Source organism: Barbatula barbatula, assembly GCF_947034865.1.
Source record: "Barbatula barbatula genome assembly, chromosome: 23".
NCBI lineage: Eukaryota > Metazoa > Chordata > Actinopteri > Cypriniformes > Nemacheilidae > Barbatula > Barbatula barbatula.
In genome coordinates, this window is record NC_136786.1 from 8,626,686 (window position 1) to 8,654,061 (window position 27,376).

At 38.0% G+C, this 27,376-nt stretch overlaps 2 protein-coding genes across 4 annotated transcripts in view; one reads left to right on the forward strand and one right to left on the reverse strand.

Moving 5' to 3' along the window:
- Positions 1–632: 632 nt before the first annotated feature.
- lancl2 (LanC lantibiotic synthetase component C-like 2 (bacterial)) lies at positions 633–27,134 on the forward strand. 3 transcript variants are annotated; one of them, XM_079447306.1, is made up of 10 exons: positions 633–1,025; positions 1,541–1,865; positions 4,263–4,380; positions 6,678–6,885; positions 9,082–9,229; positions 11,992–12,138; positions 14,748–14,930; positions 16,486–16,662; positions 19,369–19,441; positions 20,972–21,621. In XM_079447306.1, the coding sequence occupies exons 2-10, from the start codon at positions 1,698–1,700 to the stop codon at positions 21,046–21,048; spliced, it is 1,299 nt and encodes a 432-aa protein (XP_079303432.1). In that variant the 5' UTR covers positions 633–1,025; positions 1,541–1,697; the 3' UTR covers positions 21,049–21,621. The 3 variants fall into 3 exon arrangements, with proteins under 3 accessions (XP_079303432.1, XP_079303433.1, XP_079303434.1); XM_079447307.1 differs by lacking the exon at positions 633–1,025 and having other exon boundaries at positions 1,249–1,865; XM_079447308.1 differs by lacking the exons at positions 633–1,025; positions 20,972–21,621 and adding an exon at positions 25,934–27,134 and having other exon boundaries at positions 1,653–1,865.
- The window catches only part of vopp1b (VOPP1 WW domain binding protein b), a 30,676-nt gene continuing 26,164 nt past the window's right edge, over positions 22,865–27,376 (reverse strand). The window contains exon 5 of the mRNA XM_079447309.1: positions 22,865–26,104. Coding sequence (XP_079303435.1) covers positions 25,896–26,104 — 209 coding nt within the window. The 3' untranslated portion in view covers positions 22,865–25,895. The remainder of the gene's footprint in view (positions 26,105–27,376) is intronic.

Below are 27,376 nucleotides of genomic sequence, written 5' to 3' on the forward strand. Positions count from 1 at the left end.
ATTTCTAAGCATTGACCTGCCTTTATCTGATGATATCAATGAGGCTTAGATCACTACAGTTAATAGCAAATGCATTCATCAATCATGCTGTTCAAGAACTTGAGCTAAAATGAATGGTGGTGACCTTTAAGACTCTACGGCCAGCTGAGCCCCGTGTCCATCAAACTCAAAGGCAGGCAGCAGCAGTTGGTGGTACACAGATGTGTCAGCTGCATACTGCACTCAAAAAGTCTATTGGAAATGATAGGGCTTTGAATAATTCATGCTGTCATTTTAAATTAGGTGAGAATTATGTCATTTATCATAATAATTAATAATAATTTAATGCATTATTGTAGCACCTTATATAGTCTCTTTACATGCTTTATTATGTATATCAAATTCTCCAGTTTTTCTTCTAACCCTTTAGTAGTCATTATTATATTATTAAAAATTTAGTTCAATTATATCACAATCATATTCTTCCACAATTTAAATAGCACCTCAGTGGTTCTACGGTATACTTTATATATACACTGAGTGTTTATAAGGGGACTGCCCCGTGTGGTTAAAATCACGTGCAGTGGGTGTGCGTGTGTGTGTGTGTGTGAGAGAGAGAGAGAGATAGAGAGAGAGAGGGAGAGAGAGGGAGAGAGAGGGCGCGATGCAGAGGGGGATTATGGATTTGTTTGCTGTATGATCCTGGTTGGTGGAGCAATTCACACCACGGACTCGCCATCTGTTTGCCCCAGTGTCTCAAATGTGTTCAAGATAGAGATCTGTCTGCTCTGGTGTCACCAGCCGGATCTCCTGTCCACTCGGTGCGTGTAGAGAAAGTCTAATCCCGGAAATGAAAAAGCAAAGAAGTGGTACAATTGCACATGGGGATTGCGATGGAGGACGATGCACCCAGACGGGCTTTAACTGATTTGATCGCATTGATGCTTTCTTTTGGAGGATGGTGAATGGCTGAACATTTTCTTCAGGACTCAAATCATTCTGCTTTATTTCAACATCTGCGTCTCCCGACAATGCAGCACTGAAATGTAAGCATCTAACAGATCGTTTGCTATTAAACGTGTTCGCTTTTCATGAATGGGATGCGCTGTTATGAATATAGAGTCTAATGTGCATGGCCATGTTTTGCTTTGGTTCGCTTGGGAAACAGTTTTACGACGACGCAATATTTTGTGCTCGAGATTTTGTTCAGGGGAACTTTATGAATGACCGATTTCCATTAAATAAACGCTTGATCCAAACTGTAACCTTGCGGCATCGTGTCATTTCCAGTCCGTGCGAGTTTCGTTTTCCGTGAAGCTCAAACGATGCAGAATATTGACAGCTTCAGTCCCCATTCACTTGTATGGGAATGAAAGTGTAATGGTCACAGACTGTCAGTCCTTGTCATTCTGTCTTGGGCTTGACGGATGAAGGAAGTCATACGGGGTTTGGCGTGTTAATGACATAATTGTGATTTCGGCTAAACTGTCGTCCAATGCTTGTTTTAGTTTCTATTTTAACGTTTTTAACATTTTGCACGTTTTTGTATTTCTTGCAAAAGGGGTACAACCACAAATGCCCTCGGAGTGACTTCTAATCCTTATCAATAGCATCAAGCAGCATCAGGACCAGCCTCAGTGTTCAAACGAGAAAACGAAAACGCGTTTTTCTCCGCACGCCAGCAGTAGTGTGTTTGTCCCTGGCGAGCCGCCGTTGAAATGGGAGAGAACATGTCAAAAAGACTGAAGCTTGCCACGGGCTCCGAATCAGAGATGGAGGAGCGCAGTTTTAATAACCCTTTCTCAGACTGGGACCAGGGAGTGCCTTCAAATGCAGGAGGGGACAGTGACAGCAACAGCAACGATCCTTTTGATGCGAACGGAAAGGTTTGTTATCGGTCCATTTGCAGCTTTTCATTTTTGCACGCGACGTCCCTCCAGACTGTCCACTTACTGATTAATAAACATGTTAACGTTTTAAGTTGTCTGGTTTTTATACAGTAATAATTCAGGTCTGTCAAGTGTCTAAATATAGTAAGGCAGCCTAACTCAGAGGAAATAGATGTCGTATATTTCAGACTCAGAAACGGCTGTAGCTCATCCATTGGATTGAAGGTTCATCCCAAATCGCGCACTTTACGCCCTTTTGACGTGTGCGCATTGAACATTCTCAAAATGAAGTGCACTTTAAGTACACAGATGATGCACTTTTTCAACCGAAAGTATGAAGTGTGGAACTGTGGACACTTCACGTACTCAAAGGTCGGAAGGGAGGCGGGGTTATCAGGCAAAACTCTCCTGCAGAGTGAAAACGCTTCAAAATAGAGGAAAACGGCATTAAATGTACAATGAACAAGTAGATTTTCGTCTGGGAATCCGATATACTTCTGGTTAGTATAAAAACGCTAGTAGTCCAATTGAGACAATACTACCCATACTATAATCCAGGGGTCTCCAACCTTTTTGTAAGCGAGGGCTACCAAAATATCTTAAATCCTCCAGAGGACTACTTGTTGATAACACACCGTCAAACTTTAAACACGTGATGCCTTATTTTTACACTCACAGAACCAAATCCAGTTTTCTTTCAGATATTTTTGCACTTGAATATATTAAAGCTTATAACACTTGCTAATAATAAACTTTCCTGACGTACAGTCACAGATTTATCTACTGTCTTGAGCATTATGGGTGAGCACTGTGTTTAGCGGGCACCTTGCAGAGTTCATGCGGGGTACCAGGTTGAGTCAGGATGCTCCAAATAAAATGTATTAGGCTAATCAGATATAAAGTGCATATCGGGTAGCCAGTTAATAGTCACAAAACAATAGAGAGGTCATACATCACAATACCCCCCTGGCAACAGTGTCATAGTTTTAGCCAATGACAAATAACTTTTGAAAGATTGATTTGCAATATTGGCAACGACGGATATGGCAAATACCCTTATGCCAATATGCAAAACCACTTGTCACTGCATAATACGCCTGTTAAATGTTTAAAAGACTTTATTATAGTATTACTTTAATACTATTTGATATAGGCTTATAGTGTTTCCTGAGGCTCACAGCTTTCTGGATGATTATGGAGAGAATAACTAACTTGTTGATCAAATACAGCATATTTTTGTTGTTGTACAGTAGGAATTAATCACGAAGGAAAACGCCAGTTTACCGTCCGAATAGGGCTTTAGACTCATAGATTTCGCCGGAATGTTGGTTGTTCTTGAAGCATCGTCAACTAACTTATTTACTATCCTATTACCGTCGCAGTTCACTGCACAAATGCAAGCTGTACCTATGCTTGCTTTCTTCACAGCATCTGCTTAAAATACACATTTCCAGAGAAGCCTACCGCTGGTGTTGAGATTCAGACTGAGAAGAGAGGAGGTTGTTTCACTTGCTTTGAAGCACAACAGTGGCTGACTTGATCTGGTTTATCAGTGCTTGCTAAAACCGACAGGGTTACCACTATTGCATTAAGGTTAGGGTTGTGCGTGTATCCAGAATATTACGCTTGTGTAATCATATTGGATATTATTTCAAATATTTACCCACAATCCCTTGAGTGCTTCCACCATTTCTCCATCGACATTGGGTAATTTCTGAGAAATTCTGCTAAAAATGTAAATCAACACCCAAAGAAACAATTTTGTGATTATTTGCTGCATTATCAGGGGTTGCCATGTTTATGTAATTTTATCCACCGCCTCTAGTGGGGGAATAAGGATTTTCTCATTCCCATTAAAGGGATTCTTTCATCGTTTACTCATTTCAATGCTGTATGACTTTTCTTCTTCTGCAGAACACAATAGAAGATACTGTATTTTGGTAACTAGCCTAAATGAAATTTTTTTTTTCTTTTTAAATGCTCTCTTTGTATTTCGGTGACCACCGGGTCCATGAGGTGCCAAATTCCCCCTTGTACCATTGTGACATAATCACAGAAGACAGTTGGTTCAGTAAACCACTATCTTTTCTCTTTAGTCTTTATTTGATTCTAAGGTTATCAAAACTTGTATGCTTATGTTGCACAGCCTTAAGGCAACATTTATTGAGTTTTAGGGCAATCTGAGGTTTTCTTAACGTAAAAATGTTTCTGACATGGATTATGACATGGATTACAGAATACACAATGTTTGAATAGTACAATTTATTTTTGTAAAATAACTGTTTACTTTACAGCTTTCTCAGTCTTCTTTAGATCTCAACTATGCACACAGCGGGGACTTTAGTTGTTGGTTATCTAATAGTCGTGAACTTTGTCTTTCTTCCCTGGAAATAGTTCAGTGATGCCTTTGAGAAGAAAGTGCAGTACAAGATCAAAGATCTTCTTCAGCAAATGGAGGAGGGCTTGAAGACTGCAGATCCACACGATTTTTCGACTTATACAGGCTGGACAGGTGAATACTAAACAAAATCGGCATGCATCAACAGTTAATGTGTTCATGAGTCAACTTTTTATCGCCGATAGGTCACAATTACAATTTGGCCCCTCGTTACTTTTTTTATCAACACACACATTTACATTTAAAATGAATAGGCTATTTTCCGCTCTGGTTTATACTGTGTGTGACAATCGCTTCAAACCCACAGCCAGATGTTGTCATAACCACCAACGACTACGGTAATCGGGTACGGGTCTAAAATATCGGCCAAACATTAAATGAAGTGAACAGCGAACGGGATTAAATATAAAACATGTTTTACCTTGTCGCGGTGCAATTTATTGCATAAGTAGCGGCGAGGTTGAAGCAATGAAAAAACACATCCAAAAAGACGCGCGGATATTGAGTGCAGTGAACTGCAACTGGGCAACACTGGTACATGTAGGACATGTTTGAATTATCTACAGATAACATCACAATTATTATTCATCTTGCAATATTTATACATCTGGCTCAGGCAGATGAGATTGTTATATGACTGTTAAAATAAAAAGTAATGATTGGCATATGTCAGCAGTAAAGACCTCACTACTACGCCTATAGCACCAGGTGAAAATAAATGCCTATATGATTTAATATGTGAAAATGTAGTCTTACTCACTACACCATAGAAGCTGTTGATGAGCGAGCGTTGTTTTAACACTCTAAAATACACATGCTTCCAACGCCTATGCAAAAAATATACAAATACATTAAATATTTAGATAATTTTTAATGAGCATAATTTATGCACACTTTTTTTCCACTGTTTTGTCTGAATGCTGGAGTACGGCAACTGCCCTAACACCGCCCCTAGGCATGGCTCTTCCTCGGGCTGTCTCTTAAAAACGTTTAGCATTTTTGATTTTTGAGGCTTTTTTTTAGGAGGTGTAAGCCCTGCATAAAACCGTGTGTGTTTTTACTTTTTCTTTTTTTGGCTATACGTTTTTGGATCTACACACCGGATGGACTGTATTTTTATATTGGACATTTGAGATTGCTCCTCTTCTCTGACATAGTTTTTGGACTAGCAAGGAAGTTTTGAGCTCTGAAACATACAGGGTTTTGTAGTACAATGACATTTTATATATATTTAATATTTTTAATAATAATTTAGACAAATAATCAACCATCCACACAACTTTTTCTGTGCATGTTTTTATCTTATAAGACCAAACAATGTTTTCTGAAACTCTTAATAATTAACAGAAAAAAGAGACAAATGAAACAGCACCACCATTAAAGACCAAAAAGTGCTACTCTTGTGCAAAAGTCTCTAGACAATGCTTTTCACTTTTTCTACCTTTTGGCTGTGAAACCATATTCCTGAAGCTGGGCTACACCTGACACCCGTTTCAGTGTTTAACTAGCTTTTCCAAAGCGACCATTAAGAAGGTAGCCTATCACTACATTTCCATGGCGACGGGGCACTGCTTATCACGTGACACACCGCAGAGCCACAGCAGCTGATGTATTGCTTTTACATCATTAGATTTAACGTTACATCATGCAAATTTATATGCGCTCCTACTTGTAAATTGCTTTGGATAAATTACTCTGCCAAATGTATAAATGTAAATGAGTTGATCCACTTCTCTCAAAATACACAAATTTAAGAAACTGGTAGAAGAATGGAGTGGTCTTAACAATTGCTTACAGTGCAGATATTGTGTATCTGATGTGAATAAAACATCCGTCAAATTATATTTGAGGAGATTGTGATTGCCGCTTCAGTGTGACCGCTGTAATTTTCTCTAAATGCATTTACAGGTTTAACATTTGGGATTGCGTTTTCATTTGGGATTGCGTTTTCATTTGGGATTGCATTTTCATTTGGGATTGCATTCTCATTTGGGATTGCATTTTCATTCATACACAGCGTGTTGGGTGTTGCATAATTCAATGTGGACTTGAAAATGCATTTCGAGCTGGCAACACCCCCTCCCCAATACAGCGGAGTCCCACTGCGTTTTTACAATTTTATCAATGTAAAAGTTTTCTCCTGTGACAATCATTTCTTCATGACTTAAAATTACTTGAATCTTAACTTAACACTCTCACCTCATTTATTATACGCAGATTCATTAATATGAATATTATCCCCTGCCTCCACTCATTCACGTCACCTCGGACATTGACATATAAACAACCTTTAAACTTGATTTCAGCCACAGAGGGACTTTAAACGATACATTTTGATGTTAATAATTCTTCATTATTTATTGTATAATTGTTGGCATCCAGATGCATTGAAAGATGAATGTCGTCTCCAGGCATAGCCCTACTCTACCTGCAGCTTCACCGCGTGACCCTGGAGGCCTGTCACCTGCAGCGCGCTTTGGATTACGTCAAGCGCACGCTGCGCAACCTGAACGGACGGCGTGTCACCTTCCTTTGTGGAGATGCTGGGCCATTAGCCGTAGGTGCGGTTGTACACCACCGCTTACAGAACCAGGCTGAGTCCCAGGAGTGTATCACTAAGTAAGAACCATTTTCAGTCTTTTTCTTCTTCGGCATCCTCTGATTGTAAAGGACACTCAGTCCGACCTACATCAATAAGACCGATATTCTGCAGTTTTAGACTTTCAGGGCCTATAATTTGCCCTAATAACAGACTATTATTTCATTTGTCACTTTTAATAATAATTTATAAAATGAGTGGTTATTTAAGCAGTTTGTATATGTTTCAATGGAATCGTGTTACTAGATACACTCGATCCGACCTCAAAACAGATCTGTCCTGACATCAAAACTAGTTAATACAGGAATGAGGCGGAGTTTGAGATCGTTGTATATGGGGAGGTGGGGTAAAGCAATTAAAACATTACTTTCTCAGAAATGTAAGTCCTGTCCGAATGTGCCATCTCAGTAATAATAACGGACAATGTCGAGATTGATTACGGAGACTTTTACCTTCTGTAAAAAGGTCTGGAATAACCTCATCCAGTGTGAATACACCAGCTGTAAATATGCACGTAAATGTGTTATGCCTTTTCGTGTTTAAATGTAATTTTCCGCGGTTGTTCGAGTATTGACGCTGATGAAGAAGCATTCAGTTGCCTTTTAGGAGGTGGGAAAAAGCACTTGTTGGAGATACAAAGCTCGGTAGGTTTAATTTAATACAATAGGCTAAATCATTTATCCGGACCTATATACTGTACCTCACAGGTTTTCCTCGCGGAAGGCTCGCATTGGTTACAAATGAGGTAATAACATTTTCCAAATTATGTAATAACTTACTTATGAGGTAAGTAGCTGTGTAATAAACGGTGTAATGTACAGCATCGGGGTTCATTCACACAACCGGCTGATTGATTTATATATATGATCTCTTATGTGGTGTATATGTTTGTGCACATGTGATCATAAAGAAACGTCATACGCACATGATGCGTAAATCGAGTTACCCCTCCCGCTTCTGGTAGTTTATTAGATTTTTAATCCGGTGCGAATTGGCCATTAAAGGGCCGATGAATTAAGAAATACAATTTAACCCGAGCTTTTGTAGAGGTAGCCGTATTCAAGCGATCCTCCTTTAAGTGTCAGAACCGAAAACGCCCATGTTACTGAAATGACAATTGTCTTTGACACCAGGCCCAGCGAACGCCAGGTCCTGCATTGCACCTTGAACACCGCATCCACAGAAGAATACAACTACTTCTCTAGCCTCACCCAGTGGCGAGCAATAAACGTGCCGTTAAAGATCGCAAAATATTGTGCAGGGCCTGGTTGTGGAAGAACACAGTCGCTGCATAACCTAACTTTGGTTTCTCACATCAGGAACTTGTGATTAAAGTTTATTTTTAAAGACGTTCCAGCTTTGGATTTGCGGAGAGAATGAAATAAAAAGCAGTGCTGTGCAGTCATCCGACAGGAATGGCGAAGCGATCTTATTTGTACAATGCGTCACTATTGCTTTGTTAGAGATCGCTGGATATGTTCTGATTATGTGTAACCTAACGTTACGTGTCTAACCAAATTCGCAGAAGGCTCCAAGGCTACGCAAACTGCTATCCAGTCATAGCAGTGGGCTTTTACTTCCAAGTCTTCCATGCGGCACGCCCTTAAAACGGAGCGTTTGTCAAGCTGGCCTCAAAACCCGGGTAAAAAATAGCCTATAAAGTGATTTTTATCTTTTCTGTTGTAAAAAACGCGTACGCTTCATAAGTATAAAATAATAAAAACGGCTAGTTCAGGACACCTTTAATGTAACATCCCAATGTAAAACTAATCCCAACCGAATAGGGATTTAGAAGCTCTTAAGTGTTTTTGAAACAAACACCTTTGCGATATTGATACTCTGTCTCGCTCATGGCGTCTGTGTGGATGTTATTGGTTCTGCAGGGTGCATGCTGTTTGCTCTCTACTCGTTGCTCTGATGAATTGTCTGCTAGACTGCAGCTCTCAGCATGAGCCTGTTTAGATATCCCATAAACCCTGATCTCACTCACGTTTTTGATTTATTTAGTTTTTTACAAGCAGGTTTCAATTAATAGTGCAGAGAAAGGAATAACCTCAATGATGATTAAGATTGTTATAATTTAATTTAATGTTAAGATATATGTTGTAAAGTGTCGTTTAAATTCTCTGCTTCTAGTGGAAATGCAAAAAAGAAAATGTTTCCCCAAAAAAGAATTTTCCCCCAAAGTCTTAATTTGTGTATTTCTCTCTGTTCAGATTGCTCCAGCTCCAGCGCTCGGTTCTCAGTCCCGACTCGGACATGCCCGATGAGCTTCTGTACGGGCGGGCCGGATACCTCTTCGCCTTGCTGTACATCAACAAAGAAATCGGGCCCGAGACAGTGGATGACACCACGGTTGCTAAGGTGATCATTATGTCATACCACAAATAAAAAACTCTTTTGGGACATAACAGGCAATGCATCTAATTCCTAAAAACTGCTAGTCTGTAGCTTCTTCTGTCGGATCTCTGGAGGATGGTTGTTTGAATGTCTTCTTTTCCCAGACGCTGCGTCAGATGAATTAAACCCGTTGACCTGCGCTGTAAATGTTTAACCTCTCGTGGGCCGATTTACTCTGTGTCATACATAATAGCCTTCGTGTGTTGGCCACCGTCCAAATACGGCGTATGTGGGTGGGACGTATAACGGATGCAGCATAAAAAGAAGAAACGAGAAATAAGTTTGTTGGCACGCTGTGTACTTCATGTTTGCCTTATTTTGCGGTTGAGTTGAATTCAGGACGTGGAGATCTGATGCTTAAAAAAACTGCTGATGAAAGACGCGTGTGGTGCAGCAGTCCGGGCTAAGACATCAATAGAAATCCGCAGCATTTCTTTGCTCTGCTGCATTGCACCCTTCAGGGGCGGGAATAATTAAACCGTGAACACCTTGAGTCTGTAAGAAAGTGTGTGTGTGTCATTTTTGAAGATGGGAAGAATTTGGCAGGGTTGAAAGGTGTAAAAGTGGATCTCTCACACACACATTCTCTTCATCTCCTCTGTGTCAGGGCTGACAAAGTATACGTTAAGGCAACGAACAAGCAGAAGCCATTCCAACACAGACAAATAACTGAGACTAAACTGTTTTTTTAATGTGCATTTATTTATTTTACAGTTAATCAGTTTATTGAATACCAGCACAAATCTAGTATAATGTTGTACTGTATGTTAATATAAATATATCTGTTTTATATCTAATGTCTGTGATACACAGATAGACAGAGGGAGTCGATTTAAGTGCAGTGACTACAAACAGTCTTTTATTCTAGCTGTCTTTGGCCCTTTTATATCTTGTTGTTTTTAATGTGTGACTTTAAAGGAAACACATTCATGGTCTGTTTATTCTCTCTCAGGCTTTTACAGTTAATGGCAGCTTAAAACATTTGACGCATTAAAATAGGCGTTTAATGGCAGTTTTTTGCTTCTTTAGCAAGTCTTTTGGCTTTTTAGCAGCCTTGTCCTCTGAGGGAAATCTTTTAATGAGAGTTTTGGGGGTTTTGCTTTCGAAACCATGCAGATACTATTTCTGCAAATAGTTGTTTAGGAACAAGTAGCTCTTGGCTTAAAGTTAATGCATATTATATCATTTACATTGACATCGGGGGGCTTTTGTAAAGTTTTATAGGAACAGTTCACCCAAAACTTAAAGTTCTGTCATACTTTTACTTACCCTCAATGTGTTCCAAATTTCTTTGTTGTGTTGAACACAGAGAAAGATATTTGGAATAATGCTTGTAACCAAACAGTTCTTGGCCATTATTGACTACCATAGTAGGAACATTTTGAACACAAAAGAATGTAGAAAAGCAAACAGTTCAGCACTTTTGTATTGCCATTGTGATTTTTCCTACTATGGGAGTCAATATTCAGCTACTGGTGTCCCTCAGGGATCTATCTTCGGGCCCTTGTTTTTTGCCTTATATATAAATAATGATCTACCCTCTGTTTGTTCTGGTGCTAACATACAAATAAATGCGGAACGGACAGATTTTATGGCCCATGTATCAGTATGGCAGTATTCTTTTCATTTTGTTCTTTATGATGACTCTGTTGTTTTGGAAGTGTTAATATAGTCTAATCTGACAAGTGAGGAGCATAATAATATGCTTGATAGCATATTATGTCTGAATAGAGGTATAATTTGGGCAAAGGGTTAAATCTCTACTTTTGGCTTTCATACAGAATGCACAATAGGATTCACTCGGTCTCATGCTGCAGGGGCTCTTATTTGTTGATGGGGCAGTTCTAGAGAAAAGACAGGGAGACCAATTTATCTGTTCCCTTTAAAATTCTGTCATTATTTACTCGCACTCATGTTGTAAACCCATGTGGCTGTTTATTGCTCCATTTCCATGCAATTTCAATGGATGAGACTTAAGCCTCAAGCTTTAAAAATGATGCTAAAGGATCATAACAATGATCAATGTCCACTCAGATGCTTTTGGAAGTGAAAAACATTACCTTTGTCTCTTGAAGCCTCAACATGTAAAACAGTGTTCTGTTCTAATAAAGAAAAAGTAAAATGGCTTCAGACGGACACAACGACAAGTAAATAACTACGTACTTACATCGTGCTCACACTAGGCACGGTTGCCCTGAACCGTGCCCGAGCGTGATTGTTGATTTTTCGTTTTGATGGGAACGGTTCCTTTAAATGCACTTGCTTCTGCGTTATGATAAGGCACTTTTTCTTTATCTGCCCGTGTCTCTGCCACTGCAGCGCCGCTGGATATCAAAGATCTTTTACGGGTAGCCCTGTCAGCACCTCGCTGTAGTAGACTCTCAGGAGACACGACTGTCACGTCTTATCTCATCGGTCATGCATACACAGAAGTGGGCAGTGCATGGGGGTCTTTCTCTTTGAAGTTTGAACATGAGTGGAGAATAATGGACCACATATACTTGCATTGGATTACAGAAATGCTAAACCCTTTCATGCTTTTGTATGCTTTCCTGCAGTCGAGAACTTGCACTTTTACTGCAGGACTGTCGTTGGGTTATTTCACATTTGTCGATCATGTAAAATATAAATTGGAACAAACGTGCTTCCTGATGACTGTAAAATAATCAACACATTGATCCATAAAGGGACTACTGTCTAATCCCGCTGAAATCTGTTGTTTCAAGGTGGTGATGGCTATTCTGGAGTCGGGGAAGAACTTGTCAAAAGAAGAGAAGAAAACCGAGCGCTGCCCACTGCTGTACGAGTGGCACCAGAAACAATATGTTGGAGCAGCTCATGGCCTGGCCGGCATCTACTACATGCTCATGCAGGTAAGAAGGACATTTCTTGTGTTTTATATACCATTTATAGGCCTACTGGACAGTAAAGCACCATCAAAGAAGAATATTGAGTTGTTCTGCCATTTGGCTTATGGTGAAATCCCTTCTGGACTATGAATTTACAACAGTCAGTTCAGTTCATTTTTTATGGAATATTAAAAAATAATAACAGATTTATCTGTGTCGGTCTTTATTTATTTGTTTATTTTTCAATCAATGTCCCCTTGATTTTATTAAACCCTTTTACTTTTCTAATAAAATGGATAACTTTTGACCTGTCTCTACTGCATTAATTTCTTGTTTGTTACTAGAAACATAAATTCAACATTCATGTATGAAGTCTTTAATATTCAAAGGTGAATCCACATCCGGATCAGTCAATAATCCAAATTTTTTAATTAAATTATTATCAGTCTGTATATTTATAAAGCAAAATTGATGTCTGTGTGCAGCGCTGCAAAAATGTCACGTCTTGTTGTACATACCACAGTGTTTTTGCAGGACAATTTGAGAGCAACACGTACAGTACTTGAAAATAAGGTCGATTCTAACCATTCGATTCTTGATTTGACCTTGTACATGAATACAGACAGTTGTCAGAAGAAGGGCATAAACTAATATAATATAATATACATAAACTGTGCGTCAGGATTCACACCAGTTAGATTTAGCAACATTCTCAAACATGCTGAGAATGCTTTTTTCTGAATGTTTTGTTTCATCAGTTTGTCCCTAAAATAGCACAGCTGTAAGATATTACAACGTATGCATTTTTTCCCAGGGGAGTGTTTTATATTACATACTAAACAATTAAAATTAATCGGATGCAATGTTGAGTCATCTTTTCAAGTGAAAACTATTTTGTGAAGCATCAAAACCAAATGCAATATTGTACCAAAGGTGCACGGATAAAACTTAAATGTACTGTTTGGATAAAATCCTCTATCAATATATACATTTAAAAATATAGTGACATGATATTTTCTTCTGCCTATATCTTTCTTATATCAGCCATTCCTTCCTGAAAATGTTTAGCTCTAAACAAAATGTGTGACCGTGAGGTATAGACCCAGATAGACTCATGGTTCACATTTAGCTCAGGTCCACACAAGTGAATGAGTTTTGGCTGGCTGATCACGCCAGTGTTTATAGATGCAATCTGGAAGGAAATGGTCACCTGAGGCAACTGGAATTCATATTGGAAAAGCTTCCAGCGGAGTTATGGGCATCGATTCGAGCACTGTTTTATGAACTTACTTTCTTGGTGGTCACACAGCAGTAGTTATATTCGGAAAAAGAATACATTTTTTTAAATGATTCATTTTCATGAATCATCTATTTGTCAGTGTATTGGCCAAATTCGTCGTAGTTTACGAATGTACCATACATGTGTGACGTGTCCTATGGTGTGATATAGCAAAAGTTAGATCAAATTTCTTAATAATATATTATTTTATATTGGTAATATTTATAATATAATAGCTATATACACACATTCGTAACCACCTTGAAATCCCCTTATCATCTTATTCTTTGTTGATCTCTATACTCATTTCATCTATACTGTAAAATGCAATGGAAGAAATGACTTGATCCTGAATCTCCTTGCAATGGTCTATATTTGTACTTTCCATTATTGACCACCACTCCCGACGACCATCACCCACTCGAATGGGTGTCCCCGGAGACTCCTATAATTTGTGTGTGTTGGTCAAGTTATAGAAATGTTTCTATCAAGGGGGGTTTGTTTATATACAAATATTTACTTTTCACATTAAAAGTCAAATAAAATTGTGATTTCATATTTGACCAAGTAAAAGATAACAAAATGATAATAAAAATAATTTAGCTTGGAACAAAGCGGTTTTGATAATGCAAGCTGATGGTTTGCTTCTGGTCGTCAAGGTAACGTTGGATGTGCATCACGGTGACGCATGAGGACATGGTCCGATGGCCTGTATTGTAGTGGTGTGTGTAAATATTTATGTAGGCTTGTGTTGCATTGATGTTGCATTCACTGGTTTGTTTAATGCACTAAAAAGGGATGCGTTCAGTTTGAAATGTAATATCAGTGGGTTTTAAAGGGCACTTTCAAGCTCCGAACAACCAGTAGGCATCCTTTTTTTATATGAACACTAATAAGTAGCATCAGCGGAGGCTGTGGATGTGGCACATTTGTGAAGTGTGAGGGGTCCATTGCTTCCGCAGTCGATCACAGCTGTTGTTCCTGCTAGGATGCCGTCCTCTTCTTAATTCGTCTAACAGCAGTAGCTCTTGTAGCTCTGTAGGAACCTTCAGTGGTTTATCAAGCCTAACATTGCTAAATTCACTTTGACACATGGCTCCGCTCTTTAACAGCTATAAGTGAATCAATGAATGCAAATTTGCGCTGTTTATTTTGTCTGCGTCTTTACGTGAACAGTCTCTGCGTACATTAAATGTATGTATAGGTTAATGTTGCAGTTAGTGATGTGCAAGAAGTGTTACTCAAAACAAACTCTGTGTCTTTAGACAATTCGATTTTTAGATCATGTATATTTTTCAAAAGTAGGTTTTGAAAGTGATGCGAGTTTTCCTTTTCTCTGTGTTTCTGTGTGCAGCCCGGTGCTAAAGTAAACCAGGACGTTTTGAATGAGCTGCTTCGGCCTAGTGTCGATTACGTGCGGCATAAGAAGTTTCGCTCGGGTAATTACCCATCATCCCTCAGCAACGAGACCGACAGACTGGTGCACTGGTGTCATGGAGCACCTGGGGTGGTGCATATGCTCATCATGGCTCATAAAGTGAGTGACAAACACACATCCACAAACAAACTGTGCTGTTACTAGATACACAATCTGGAGACATCATTTCTGTGCACACCCATCACTGCTTACACACAACACACATGACAAAATATAAAAACGTACAATTGCACACAATCATACTGGCCATATGCTGTAAATGGAGCTTTCACGTTCCCACTTTCATCACGGGACGCATGCTCTCTTTCTCCCACACCAGGACCACACTTTCATTTTAGTTTTGTTTGGACTTACTATCGATTGTTTTATTGTTTTTATGTTGACCTAATGGTATTAACCATTAACCACTCTTAAATCTCAGCCCCACAGACATCTTTTACAAATAATGTTTTCAAACATTAAGTCAATCGTTTAATATTTATTGATCTATTTCCCTTGTTTGGAACCACTGTCTGGTCCACAATATGCAGTGTTGTCTGTTTTACTTTCCTTGTGAGGTCATTTGGTCCCCACAAAAGAAGCTGCACCTGTACACACACAGTACAAACAAATAACAAACAAACATTTAAAACAGATTCTGTACAAATTCATGTTTGTAAATGTAACAGTAGTAACAGAAAAATGTAACATTATTCAATATGAATAATACAGTAATTTCTCCTAAAACGGTGTACTGTTGAGGGTCCTTCAGGGACATGATCGAGCAAATAATCAATAAATTGAAGGGACGGTTGTGTATTAGGATTTTATTTTTATTTTTGTGCCATTCAGTGTCAGTAATATAAATCATTGTTTACAGCACAAGATCTTGCTTGAAGTCACACGCTTCTTAGTTCTGCTTTTTTCATAAGGTATCCTACAGCGACATCTAGTGGTGACATATACAGTATAAAACTTTCATTGTTTCTAAATGACACATCATAGTCATGTTTAGAAACATTACATTATCAGACATTACATATTTTACACTTTATAATGAATTATGTCACAAAAACAAACTCGTAAGTGTTACTTGATGTTTATAATGCAAAAGAGGCGTATTCATTTCTAGTACTGTTTATTTCTCAAAGTCTCAAGTTCATCTGTGAAACAGTGATGGAGACATTCTCTCTCCCTACAGTGACTCTCTCACCCACTCTATCTCACTCTCTCTTTATCTCTGTCTGCGGTGGTTACTTCAGGGCTAGAAGGGAAATTGACAGGTGTTATATTTGGAAACTGAATTATTCTTCCAGTTTTTTTAACACTGTAGTTTTGACAAATGACACCAGAAGCCAGACCTGTTTGTGTCACACACAACACAAACTCCCATTCTCACAATAATGGAATAAAACAACATAATACTAATGTCTGAAACAAAGTTTATTAAGTCGTATGTACACTGTATTACACTTGTAACAGTATGATGTTAAAAATGTATGACTTATTTTTTAATGACTAAAAGCAACTAAGAGTTTATTACATTTTCATACGCAATACACACAGACATAAAGAATATATATATACAGTATATGCATAATCATAATTTTGCTGTGATTCTGAGATGAATAAAAAAAAAGATAAAAGGCAGGAAACTCTTTTGATTTGTTTTTAGGTCTTCAAGGATGATAAATACGTGAAAGATGCTGTTGAATGTGGAGAGGTGATCTGGCAGAGAGGTTTGCTGAGGAAAGGTTACGGGCTCTGTCATGGCACAGCGGGGAATGGATATGCCTTACTCTCCCTCTACCATCTTACACAGGATAAGAAGTACCTGTATCGTGCCTGCAAGGTGTGTGTTTGTGATTCAAGAGTATGGGGTAGTAAACTCTTTGTTTTCCTACATTCTTAAAAAATATGTGTGCAAGAGAACAAAGAAATGTATACAGGTTTGAAACAACTTGAGGATGAGTATTTTTGTTTAGAGTGTCCCTTTAAAGCGAGGAAATCTTACTTTTGGACAAAAAAAATAATATTAATATCACAAATTGGCTTGTTGGATTTTAGGCAATATTCTTCTAAATCCAAACACGTTTTGTATTTTTTTCAGACTTGAATACGTTTTGCAGTGTTTGTACATAAGCAAAAAGATTTTACGAATTTGTTAGAAATCAACAAATTGTCACGATCGTGGTAGTGGAAGAACCCAAGCGCAGGCAGCAGGGATGAAGGGGTTAACGAATAGACTTTAATAATAAAACAGGAACAAAACAAACACCCTCGATGGGGAAAACACTATTAAACAAGATACCAACTGAAAACTCAACACTCAACACTCAACACTCAACACTCAACACTCAACACTCAACACTCAACACTCAACACTCAACACTCAACACTCAACACTCAACACTCAACACTCAACACTCAACAGGATTATCAGGAAACATGAACACTCCAACAGGGCAGGATACACGAATACGTACAACCAACACAAGACAATGGACAAGAGGGTATTATATAGGGAGACTAACAAAGGAGATAACGATGGGCAGGAGTGGGTAATGCGACACAGGAGGAAAGCTATACTAGAAACGAGAGGGGCGGGGCCAAATGACGAGACAGGAGAGAACGCATATTATATCCTGATTGACCATAATATGTTTCTCTCCACATAAAACACGTGGGTCTGTCATGATTCTGCCCCTAGACCAGAAAACCAAGACAAGAGCAGGCAGAATCATGACACAAATATGTACAGTTTGTAAAACATTGTTCATAAAATACTATAATCTTTTAAATACAGTACTGGCCGAAGGTGATGTCCATCTTAGTCAATTGACCATCTTTGCTCTTTATTTAAAAATATAATAAGTCACAATAAAAAAGTGCATGCATGTTGCAGAGTGGCAATTGGAGGTTAAACTGCTAATAAACAAAATATTAATAACAGATAAAAGTACAGTCAGTGTTTGCTATATTTCGTCTGAGCTTTTAGTTTTTCTGTGCATTGTTTTTTATATTAGAATAAAACCGATATTATCATATTCACTCTCATTTGCATTTTTGCCATATCATTTTTTACAGTAAATACCTTAAGTTAGGTGATTTTAAAGTTTTGTACCATACATCTCTTATTAAGGAAGAATTAACATCAAATCTTGTACAAACTGTTTATGCCACCCGGTCATCACATTCAGCCGCTACAGTATAGACGGTTTCATCGGACGCATGCTGTTACGGTCTGTTTGGTTACAATATAACACTTTATTTTATATTTAAATTGATATTATTATTTTACTGTATATTAATGGTATTAAATTAAATTAAAACTACAGTTATTGATTCTTTGTGGAGGTCTACCGGACATAACGTCTGTTTATGTTGTTGCCGCCGAAACCGTCTATATACAACATTTTCTGCATTAAAACCGTTGAAAAACAATTCGGTATCCTTTTCTATTTTTCCCCGAGCTGGAGTCCATTATCGACTGCAAAGTGATATTCCAGGGTCAGCTACCGGACTCACTTCTAATTTTAGCTGTTGTTTACTCGCCGGCAAACATTGATTTCTGTTCACTGATCACTGACTCCAATAGATGTTTGTTTCCCGGCAACTTGCCTATAATTGTCAGCGCATGACAAACCTGCTTAAGTAATGAAAGCATAATGGGCTCGGCTGTTCTCGTGTTATCACTCTAACCTTTCAAAGCCAAAGTCATTTTCCAGCCCAAATTAACCCACGCCGCCAGACACAATCTCTCATTTCCCCCCGTGACTAAAGTGGCTTCTCTGTAGCTATTGTGGAGCAGTGAATAACGCCGTCTCACGTCAAATTGAACAGCTTGAGCGAAAAGGTTTCCGCTGTGTCTGTGAAAAGGTGAAACAGAAATCGGCCAGTCAAAACAATTAATTCACATCCATCCCTCATGTTTTTATTCCCTGTGAGAAACTGGACGTGGGTTGAGAGATTTGCATAGACAGAACACAGAGGCTTTTTGAGTTCAGGGATCAGTTTAAAACGTCTCGCTCCGTGTGAATCACCGACTTCATCTTCATTTGCATTCATGTTTGAGACTTAATATAAATGAGTTTCTTCTCTCATTTCTGATTCAAATAGGCAAAAGAAATCAGATTTTAATTTGTCATTCGTGTTTTATAAGCATTGCTTGCTAATTGTTTGCTGAGGCAAAACTGAGTATTATTAATGTTCATACTTTTAAGACAATACCATTACATCATAAATTGATGAAAAGGATTGTGCAATTTTCTTCCCTTGAGGGATTTTAAGAACAAGCTAAAATGTTCCACAGACTTGGCCATTGTATCATAGAAAACGAAGGCAGACTTGGGTTGGTAAGCAATATGCTAAATCCTTTCAGAACACCCTATAAACCGCTTAGCGATACCCGGACAACCCCCCACAGAGTACTGGCATCATGTGCCACTTGATCATGTTCTTCAGAATGTTTAAAAATGATTATATGTGTGCTTCTTAATTTCAACCCCACCGTTATAAAGTGCTTTTCTGAAAGCATCCTGATTCTTTTTTCTTTCAGTTTGCTGAATGGTGTCTGGACTATGGAACCCATGGCTGCCGTATTCCAGATCGGCCTTATTCTCTTTTCGAAGGTAAATCTGATCATATGCATTCAAGTGATACAATCATTTTTTCATCTTGTCATTTCAAACCTGTACGGCTTTCTTTCTTCCGCAGAATACAAAAGAAGATATTTTGAAGAATGTTGTAAACGGCCCCCGTTCACTTGCATTGGTTTCGTGTCCGTACAATCGAAGTGAATGGGTGCCGGTGCCGACTTTCTTTAATGATCTTCTCTTGTGTTCTGCGGAAGAAATAAAGACATACAGGTTTGAAATGACAAGAGGTGAGTAAATGATGACTGAATTTTGAGAACATTTTTGGTTGAACCATCACTTTAAGTACCTTCTACTGTACTATCTTTTACACTTTTTTTGCATTTTCACTTCAGACGTTGTTTGTAAATCTCAATGCAGTGACTGTATTCCAGATGGTTGTCCTTGCTTCTTACAAAACAACGTTACGTAAAGATTCCAAGTCTGTTTTTAACTTTAAAATGTTGTTTTTACTGTAGACATGATCAATGTAAATCAAACTCATGCACAGATGAATCATGCATCGTAAGTTCAGAAATGTGTACTTGGTCCATTTTTATAATTTTTCCATGGTCCATTTTATTTTTACAGTTTTAAGAAAAGTTGTCTGTGTTTATAAAAGGGCATTTAGCACAGTGAAATGAGGCACCCATGCCGGCAATTCAAGTTCAAATCCATTTTATGACATTTTCCAATCCTCCTCTCTTTTCCCCTGTTATTTCATGTCTTTACTCTGCTTTCTGCAATAAAGTGGGAAAAAGACAAAAATAAAAAAAGCCAAAAGCCTGAATCTATTTTTCCTGTAGTAGTGGAAAAAGTAGAAATATCGTTTATAAGCTGTCGACACCTGACAGTCATAACCTGAATCCGTGAAGGGATAGTTCTCTCATCATTTGTTTACGTTCACGTCATTACAAACCTGTATGAGTATGACTTACCTCTACAGAACGAAAAAAAGGTATTTTGAAAAATGTCGGTAACTAAACTGACTTCCACTATACAGACACAAAACCACATAGACATTTCTCAAAATATCTTCTCGTGTGTTCCACGGACAGTTTTTGAACGACATGAGATCACTTTAAGACTTCGGAAATACCTCCATCTGTATATGTTGTGTTCACCATGCCAAGTTATATTCTCCGCCAGCTATACCGAGTTGGCATCTACAGTGATTTATCTGCTGTTTTACCTTGTTGTTGTCATGGTAACCTACTTCCTGCACTCCAAGTCTAATTAAAAGTCACACTCTGATTGGTCAGTCGCCGTCTCCCGTCGCTTCCTCTGAAGCTAGCGGTCGGAGATGGACCCGACTCCCACGCAGAGCGTCGCCACAACAATGATGCAAAGTTACATCACCGCATCAGCGGCAGGAGATCAGCCGGGTAGTTTGTGGATCTTCGGCGTAACGACAACTTAGCATTTCGCACAACAGCAACTGGCCACTTTGGGCATTGAATGTTTGTTATGTGTCTGTTGTCAATAAAGGGTGTCCTGAACTGATCACAGTGTTTTTTGTGGGTTTAGGAATGGCTGGAGCCATCCATTATCTCTCTGATCTCACCCAGCCCGATACCTCCTGCTTTCCTGCTTTTCAACTTTGACCTGTACGTTTAGAGGCACAGACTTTGACTCCTTCATTGGGGCTTTACATGCTTTCACAGCGCACATTTGAACATCCCAGATGAACCCTTTAATATGACGAAGACGAGATTTCTTCCTCATCACAACGGACGCAAAAAAGCCAACCTTCTGCCTATAACTTTAAACACCGCCCCGTTGTGTCTTTGTAGCTCGTAGGTTTTATTCATTTGTTGTTTTTGTATGCTAATATATATGATTTCATTTTGTTTTCATTTCTGTCTGTATATCTATGGCACTATGTTTTGCTGAAACTGTTTTTGCATGCTTGCATTGGTTTGGTGCGTTTTATGTGTTCAGGACCTGTTTATGTTGTCTTTGCATGAGGATGGTAACACACGTACTCATGTTGGAATGTGCTGGTGTATATGTGCCTGTAGGTAAAATGTGATTATTACGTGCTTTGCGTATGTCAAAGTGTTTCGTTCCAGTTGATGTGGATGAATGTGATGAAAGAATCCATTGTACCGGAAAGAATGACCTTTTATGGTAAATGTGTTATGAATGTCACAATAAATGCTTTTTTTGAACCGGTCAAACCGAACATGTCTCATTATGTGCTGAACAGAATGAACAGGTCTTCTTGCTCAATTCTTAAAGGATATGGCAACATTTCACATGAAACTGAAGTCATGTTTCCGAACTTTCTAGAAGTGCAGTTTCTTTTTTAATAGCAGGAAAACTCCGTAGCGTTTGTCAGGATGGAGTCTGCTGTCTGTTTAAAGGGTGTATATTGAGTTGGATCACCTTGAATTCGAACTTCAAAAGCATCTTGTAAACAAATATAAAGTTTTTACCATACTGATTTGTCAGATGTCAATATTTGGTGATTTAAATACCCATGTGAAGTTGTAAAGCACTTTTTAAAGCATGGTTTTTCATAATCAGGTAAGTGAATTGGCACAGCCATAACAGAATTGTCACATCTGTAACGATCCATATTCTTCATAAATGGGCACACACAAATTATTGGAAATTCGTAGACTATTTTATGTTAAATCTTTCTAGTTTTTGGGATATTAATTGCTTTTGTACATTATAAGGTATTTTGTCTTTAAAAAGGACAAACGTTTTTTAGTCCCATCCATATCATTTTTCTCTCTCTTAAAATAGAAACCTCAGACTGATATTTTTCTCCATCATCAGGGGTTAAGTAAAGTATTAACAAAGCATTCAATATCTTGGCAATACTAATATATACATTCTCTGAGAATTTATAGTTCAAGTTTAGACCGAGAAGGGCACATCCATAACGGGATTGGCCATTTCTAAAGCTGAGTGTTTTACTCAGCCTTACTATAGATAAACACTTCCATATACATAAACATATTCATGTAGTGTTTTAGAATACATTATAGTACAAAATAATGACGTAATGTCACAAAACATCATAAAATGTGGACGATGTCAAATCTCATGGCACAGACATGAGCGGTTAAAATAATGCATGGATTTTCACAATACAATGTTAACTTGGTGCATGTAGAAACTATTTATGTTTTATTGTTGTATGTTCAGTTGATCAACATTAACGCATAGAGTATAATTATTAAGTGATGTATTTTTGTCAAAAAGAAATGTCATTTTTATTTAAATAGTACTATAGCTGTAATGAAAATAGCTACTGTAATATTACAACAGCTTTATAGTCATTATTTATTTATCTCCTTGTGGAGCTTTGTTGATTTTACAAGCGCCAGCATTTTTCCATTTACATCAATGTACTGCTGTGTTCTCTGGTGTCATGTGCAATGTGTCTTAAATAAGAGAACAACATTTCATTAAATCTTTTAATGGTTGAGTACCTTTACACAAAAACAGATGCAATATGCTTTACCCTTATGCTAGTATAAAACAAGGAAAACTTAAAAAGGAACGTCTTAAGATGTTACAAAAATGTGTTTTAGTGCGATTGAACACTGGGTCATGCACCGTGTCTGGCGGTTATATAAAGCCACTTGTTTTCCCTTTCAATACCAACAGTGCACTGATAAACTGTCATATCTACCCACATTTCTGTCACCGTAGCAGCTCACAGATTTTTCTAGTGCTGCATAATTATCAATGTGTCACTCCAACAGAGGCAGATGATGTTTGACACCGTAAAATGTCACAGCTGTCCTTCGATGCGTCTTGTGCTAAAACCTACACTCGGTCATTTCGACCATCTCTCCACCCATGCCAGATCAAATTATTACGTGATATTAAAACAAAATCTATTCTAACAGTTTCTTACATATATAGCAAACGGACACGTCTCCTCTTTGCATAGTTAAACTTCAAGCAGATGAAACCGTTTAAACCATCAACAATGTAACCACAACTACATAACAAAAAGCAACACTTTCAGAACTTCTTCACTGTTTTTCTCCAAAATAATAGACCAGGACTGCCGGATAATAGTTGCCTAATGTTTCTTAGGTCTTTAAAAAGGATTTTTGAGGAAATAAGTGAATCATTCTTTCTATGCTTTCATGACGTTTGTGCTGATTTATAGCTTATGTGATCCTCAAACAAGTCTTTAGCATTGTGTGAAAGTTGTGTGGCATGTTATGTGTACGCTGTAAAAAATGATAATATTCCTGCACCTAGGGTAAAAGAATAGACATAAAATAACATCTATGTCAAATAAAACGTAAATGTTGTTCCTGTTATTTCATACCCAACATGTGATTTTGCAGTTTATTTCTGTCAATATATAATAATGTAAAATAAAACTGTACAATTACAGTGTAAAACGAATCACTACAGTCAGCTTTACGAATACAGATTACAGCAGTCAGTGTTGTGTTGAATTGATCTGAAATACATGTAAATAAAAGTTGCTTAAGGCCGAATTTTGCGTCCGAAATTTCCGCACGTTAAAAAATAAATACGATTTCACATTTACACACCTCGGACTGGTTTCGATTTTCTGCGTTTTCCGCATCCGTAGCAAGCATTTCGAGAGGCGTTTTGACAATTCAGAGACACCGACTCTATGTGCAAAGACCTTTACATTGCGAATTGGATTGAGCATTTTTGCTTATTTTAACCCTCACCGTAAAAAATCCTTTAAAGGGATAGTAACCCAAAAATGATAATTCTGTCATGATTTACTTGATCTCAAGTTGTTCCAAGCCTGTATAAATGTCTTTGGGTTGGTTGAACATAGAGAAAGATATTTGGAAGAATGTTCGCAACGGAGATTTCTGGAGCATCACTGACTACCATAGTAGGAAAACGATTTGCATTTGTTTTGTTCTGTTTAACACAGAAGAATATATTTTGAGGAATTTAGGAAAGCAAGCAGTTCTGGGGGATCTCCGACTACCATTTTAAGTTTTCTTATGGTAGTCAACGGTGCCCCAGAAATGTCAAGTGCTAACATTCTTCCAAATATCTCCGTGTTTAACCAAACAAAGAAATGTTCTCAGGTTTTGAACAACTAGAGAGCGAGTAATTCATGACAGAATGTTATTTCTGAATGAACTATCCCTTTAATTTGACGTTTTTCACATCATTTTCACACAAATTCACACAAAATGCTCCATGAACAACGTACTATATCATGACCGCGTTTGTTTTTGCACATGAAATTCATGTATATTTTCTGTAAAGGAATGCTTTGCAAATCTGTGCGATTGATTTACAATTTTTTTGTAATATTATCATTTTTAGATCATTTAAGTATGTGCATTTATTCCAACTCAACTAGCCAGTGATGCCTAAATGCAACTTTTTGCATGCACATTCAGTCCCTTAAAGGATACTGAAAGAGGGCTAGTTCTCCCTAAGGGTGAACTGTTTCTAAACAGTTATTGAACTAAATGCATCACTCCCTCCAAATAACAAATATATTTATCATCGGAGTGAATCCTTATCGTTCAACTGTACGTCATTCAAAGGTAACTGTATTCCAAGAATTAATTTCTATGAACTGATTCAAGCAATTCACAAGAAACTCATAGAAAGTGTTCGACGAAATGAAATGTTGAACCCAAAATCCTTCTCTGCGTTATGGCTGCCTGTATGTGAAACAGAGGTATTATAGATGAAATGCACTGCAAAGATGTGAAGGAATTTATCAGTCTCCTACTGTGAAGTGTTAATAAAAGCTTCAACAGACTCCCTCTTTATGAGCTCATCATCTATTTCGAGTTTCTCTGGGATCTCGTAAGAAACAAATTAGTCCTCTACAATTTTCTCCACATGGTCTTCACCAATTAAACCCTTTACTGTTGATTTTACACAGCAATATAGGCTACTGGTCATTGACATCATGACCATGTGATGTTCACTGGTGAAAATGGGATAAAACACCAGACTAAATCGGCAAATCCCCGTTTTAAAGGTTCATGACATTGCAGGGCCTCTGAACTGATGTCGAATTAATCCGGTGCTTATTTTCCATGGCACCTCGTGTGCTTTTTCAGAAACACATGTTCTCCCGAAGGACAACGGATTGCTTACATCTGGTCTCTCAGCGTGTGAGCCATTGTGACTACCAACCGACATCCGCTTTAGGCGAAACGACGTCTTTCACACACGCTGGGGATGAGAACACACACAGTTATCAAGAAAAAGAGTCAAAGGCTCCACCCGAACTTCTCCACTTCTGACAGGTTGTTTCAACCTCTGTCAGGCAGAAGTCCATTTCTTCTTTCATTGTTCAAAATTCCTCTAGCCAGGACTTTGTAGTCCCTCCAACGAATGGAAAGCAAGCAAAAAAACAAGTCGTCCCGAAAAAAGGAAAAACATTTTTTGGTCTTTCCGAGCCATTTTTTACGTGTGGTGCTTTCTAGTTCATGTCACGTATTGTTTTTGCGGTTCATTGCGATGATTCATTGTGGTTCTTCTTCTCTGCAGACCTAAGGACCTGTTCATAAGAGGGAGGCGGGTGACTGCAGTAGGAGGGGGGAGGCGGGTAGGAGCTCATCATATGCGCTGGGGTGGGCTGACCTGGATGGGCAGGGCCGAAGGCTGTTGTCATGGCACCGCAGGGGTCAATGTAGCCTTGCATACCTGGTTGCTGGGAGACTGTGGAGAAAGATTTCATTCACTTTTATTCATTTTCTTACAATGTCAAGTGTCTTAACTGGTGTGTTTGACTAGATTACTGGTATTATTTGTAATGTTAAATATTACAATTTGTGCACCATTAATTCATGAATGTTCTTTTTTTGTTTATTTAGTTCTTCATAAGTTGAGATTGAGGTAACTTTGTATTGCATCTAATATTAATGTGTTAAAGGGATAGCTCACCCAAAAATAAACATTGAATTGAAGCTATATCTACAGGGTGTAACAGAGAAGCATTAAGGTATCTGATGTGTAATTTCTATTCTGTGCATAACCAGATATTATTGTCAATTTGCTAAAAGACGTTAAGGAGATCGATTCACCTTAGTGTTCTGTGTAGTTCTGTGTATTATTTGTATAATTAAGTTCAGTCATAACACATGCAACAAATAGTCAGATAGACAGAGCAATTTTGCCAGCCTCTCTGATTTTGGCTTTGTCTTCTTAAAATGAAAAGCCAAATAAATGATGCTCCATTTTAACTATGCACTGTAAAACAATTAGAAAGATTTGCCTTTTTAATGTTAATTTATCCTCAACAAAACTTTGTTACGAACAAACACAAGGAATTTCCATTATATTTAACTTTTTGATTACATTTTCCACTTGAGTAGCAGATATAATTACTTTTTTTGCCCCAGTACAGACAGAAAAGTTAAATAGTCATCGAAAAGTGGTTCTTGTTTGGGAACATTAGGCACCCTAAACTATAAGGTCAATTACACAGCAACGATTTGCGTCTCCTTTGAGGATTTGTACTGTTTTTGGGGCAACTAAAAATTGTATATTACAGTAAAAAGGTTTATTTAAGAGTGACACAAGAGAAGAAACAGGTGAAACATATTCACTCGCTCTGTGAATGTCGTACTAGTCTGCACTTTCATTGTTTTAACAATACTGTTAAACAGAATATTCTAGATTATTTTCATTATATGTCCTCAGTGTTCTGTACCCTACATTTTGTCTCAAAAAATATGCTTTCAAACTGAAGAACAAGATTATCTCTTTATTTTAGCAGTCGAAGCGGCTCACTCAATTCATAAAAACTAGCTAGCAGCTACCAACGCTGTACCAATTTACAAAACTTGTTGACCAGAAATATTGTTTACTTCACTCTCTTTGGAACAGACGGATGTTGTTAGCCATATGTTGGCAACGTATCTGTTCACACACATGAATGGTTCATTTGCAATGTTCTGCTTGTTTGGCACACAAAAATGGGGAAATATA

What these genes read in the sequence shown, in the direction of transcription:
- lancl2 (XM_079447306.1), top strand. Translation starts at nt 1,698, where the DNA reads ATGGGAGAGAACATGTCAAAAAGACTGAAGCTTGCCACGGGCTCCGAA. An exon ending in ATGACACCACGGTTGCTAAG is followed by an intron (nt 9,230 to 11,991) that starts GTGATCATTATG and finishes TGTTGTTTCAAG; the next exon opens with GTGGTGATGGCTATTCTGGA. An exon ending in TCTACTACATGCTCATGCAG is followed by an intron (nt 12,139 to 14,747) that starts GTAAGAAGGACA and finishes TTCTGTGTGCAG; the next exon opens with CCCGGTGCTAAAGTAAACCA.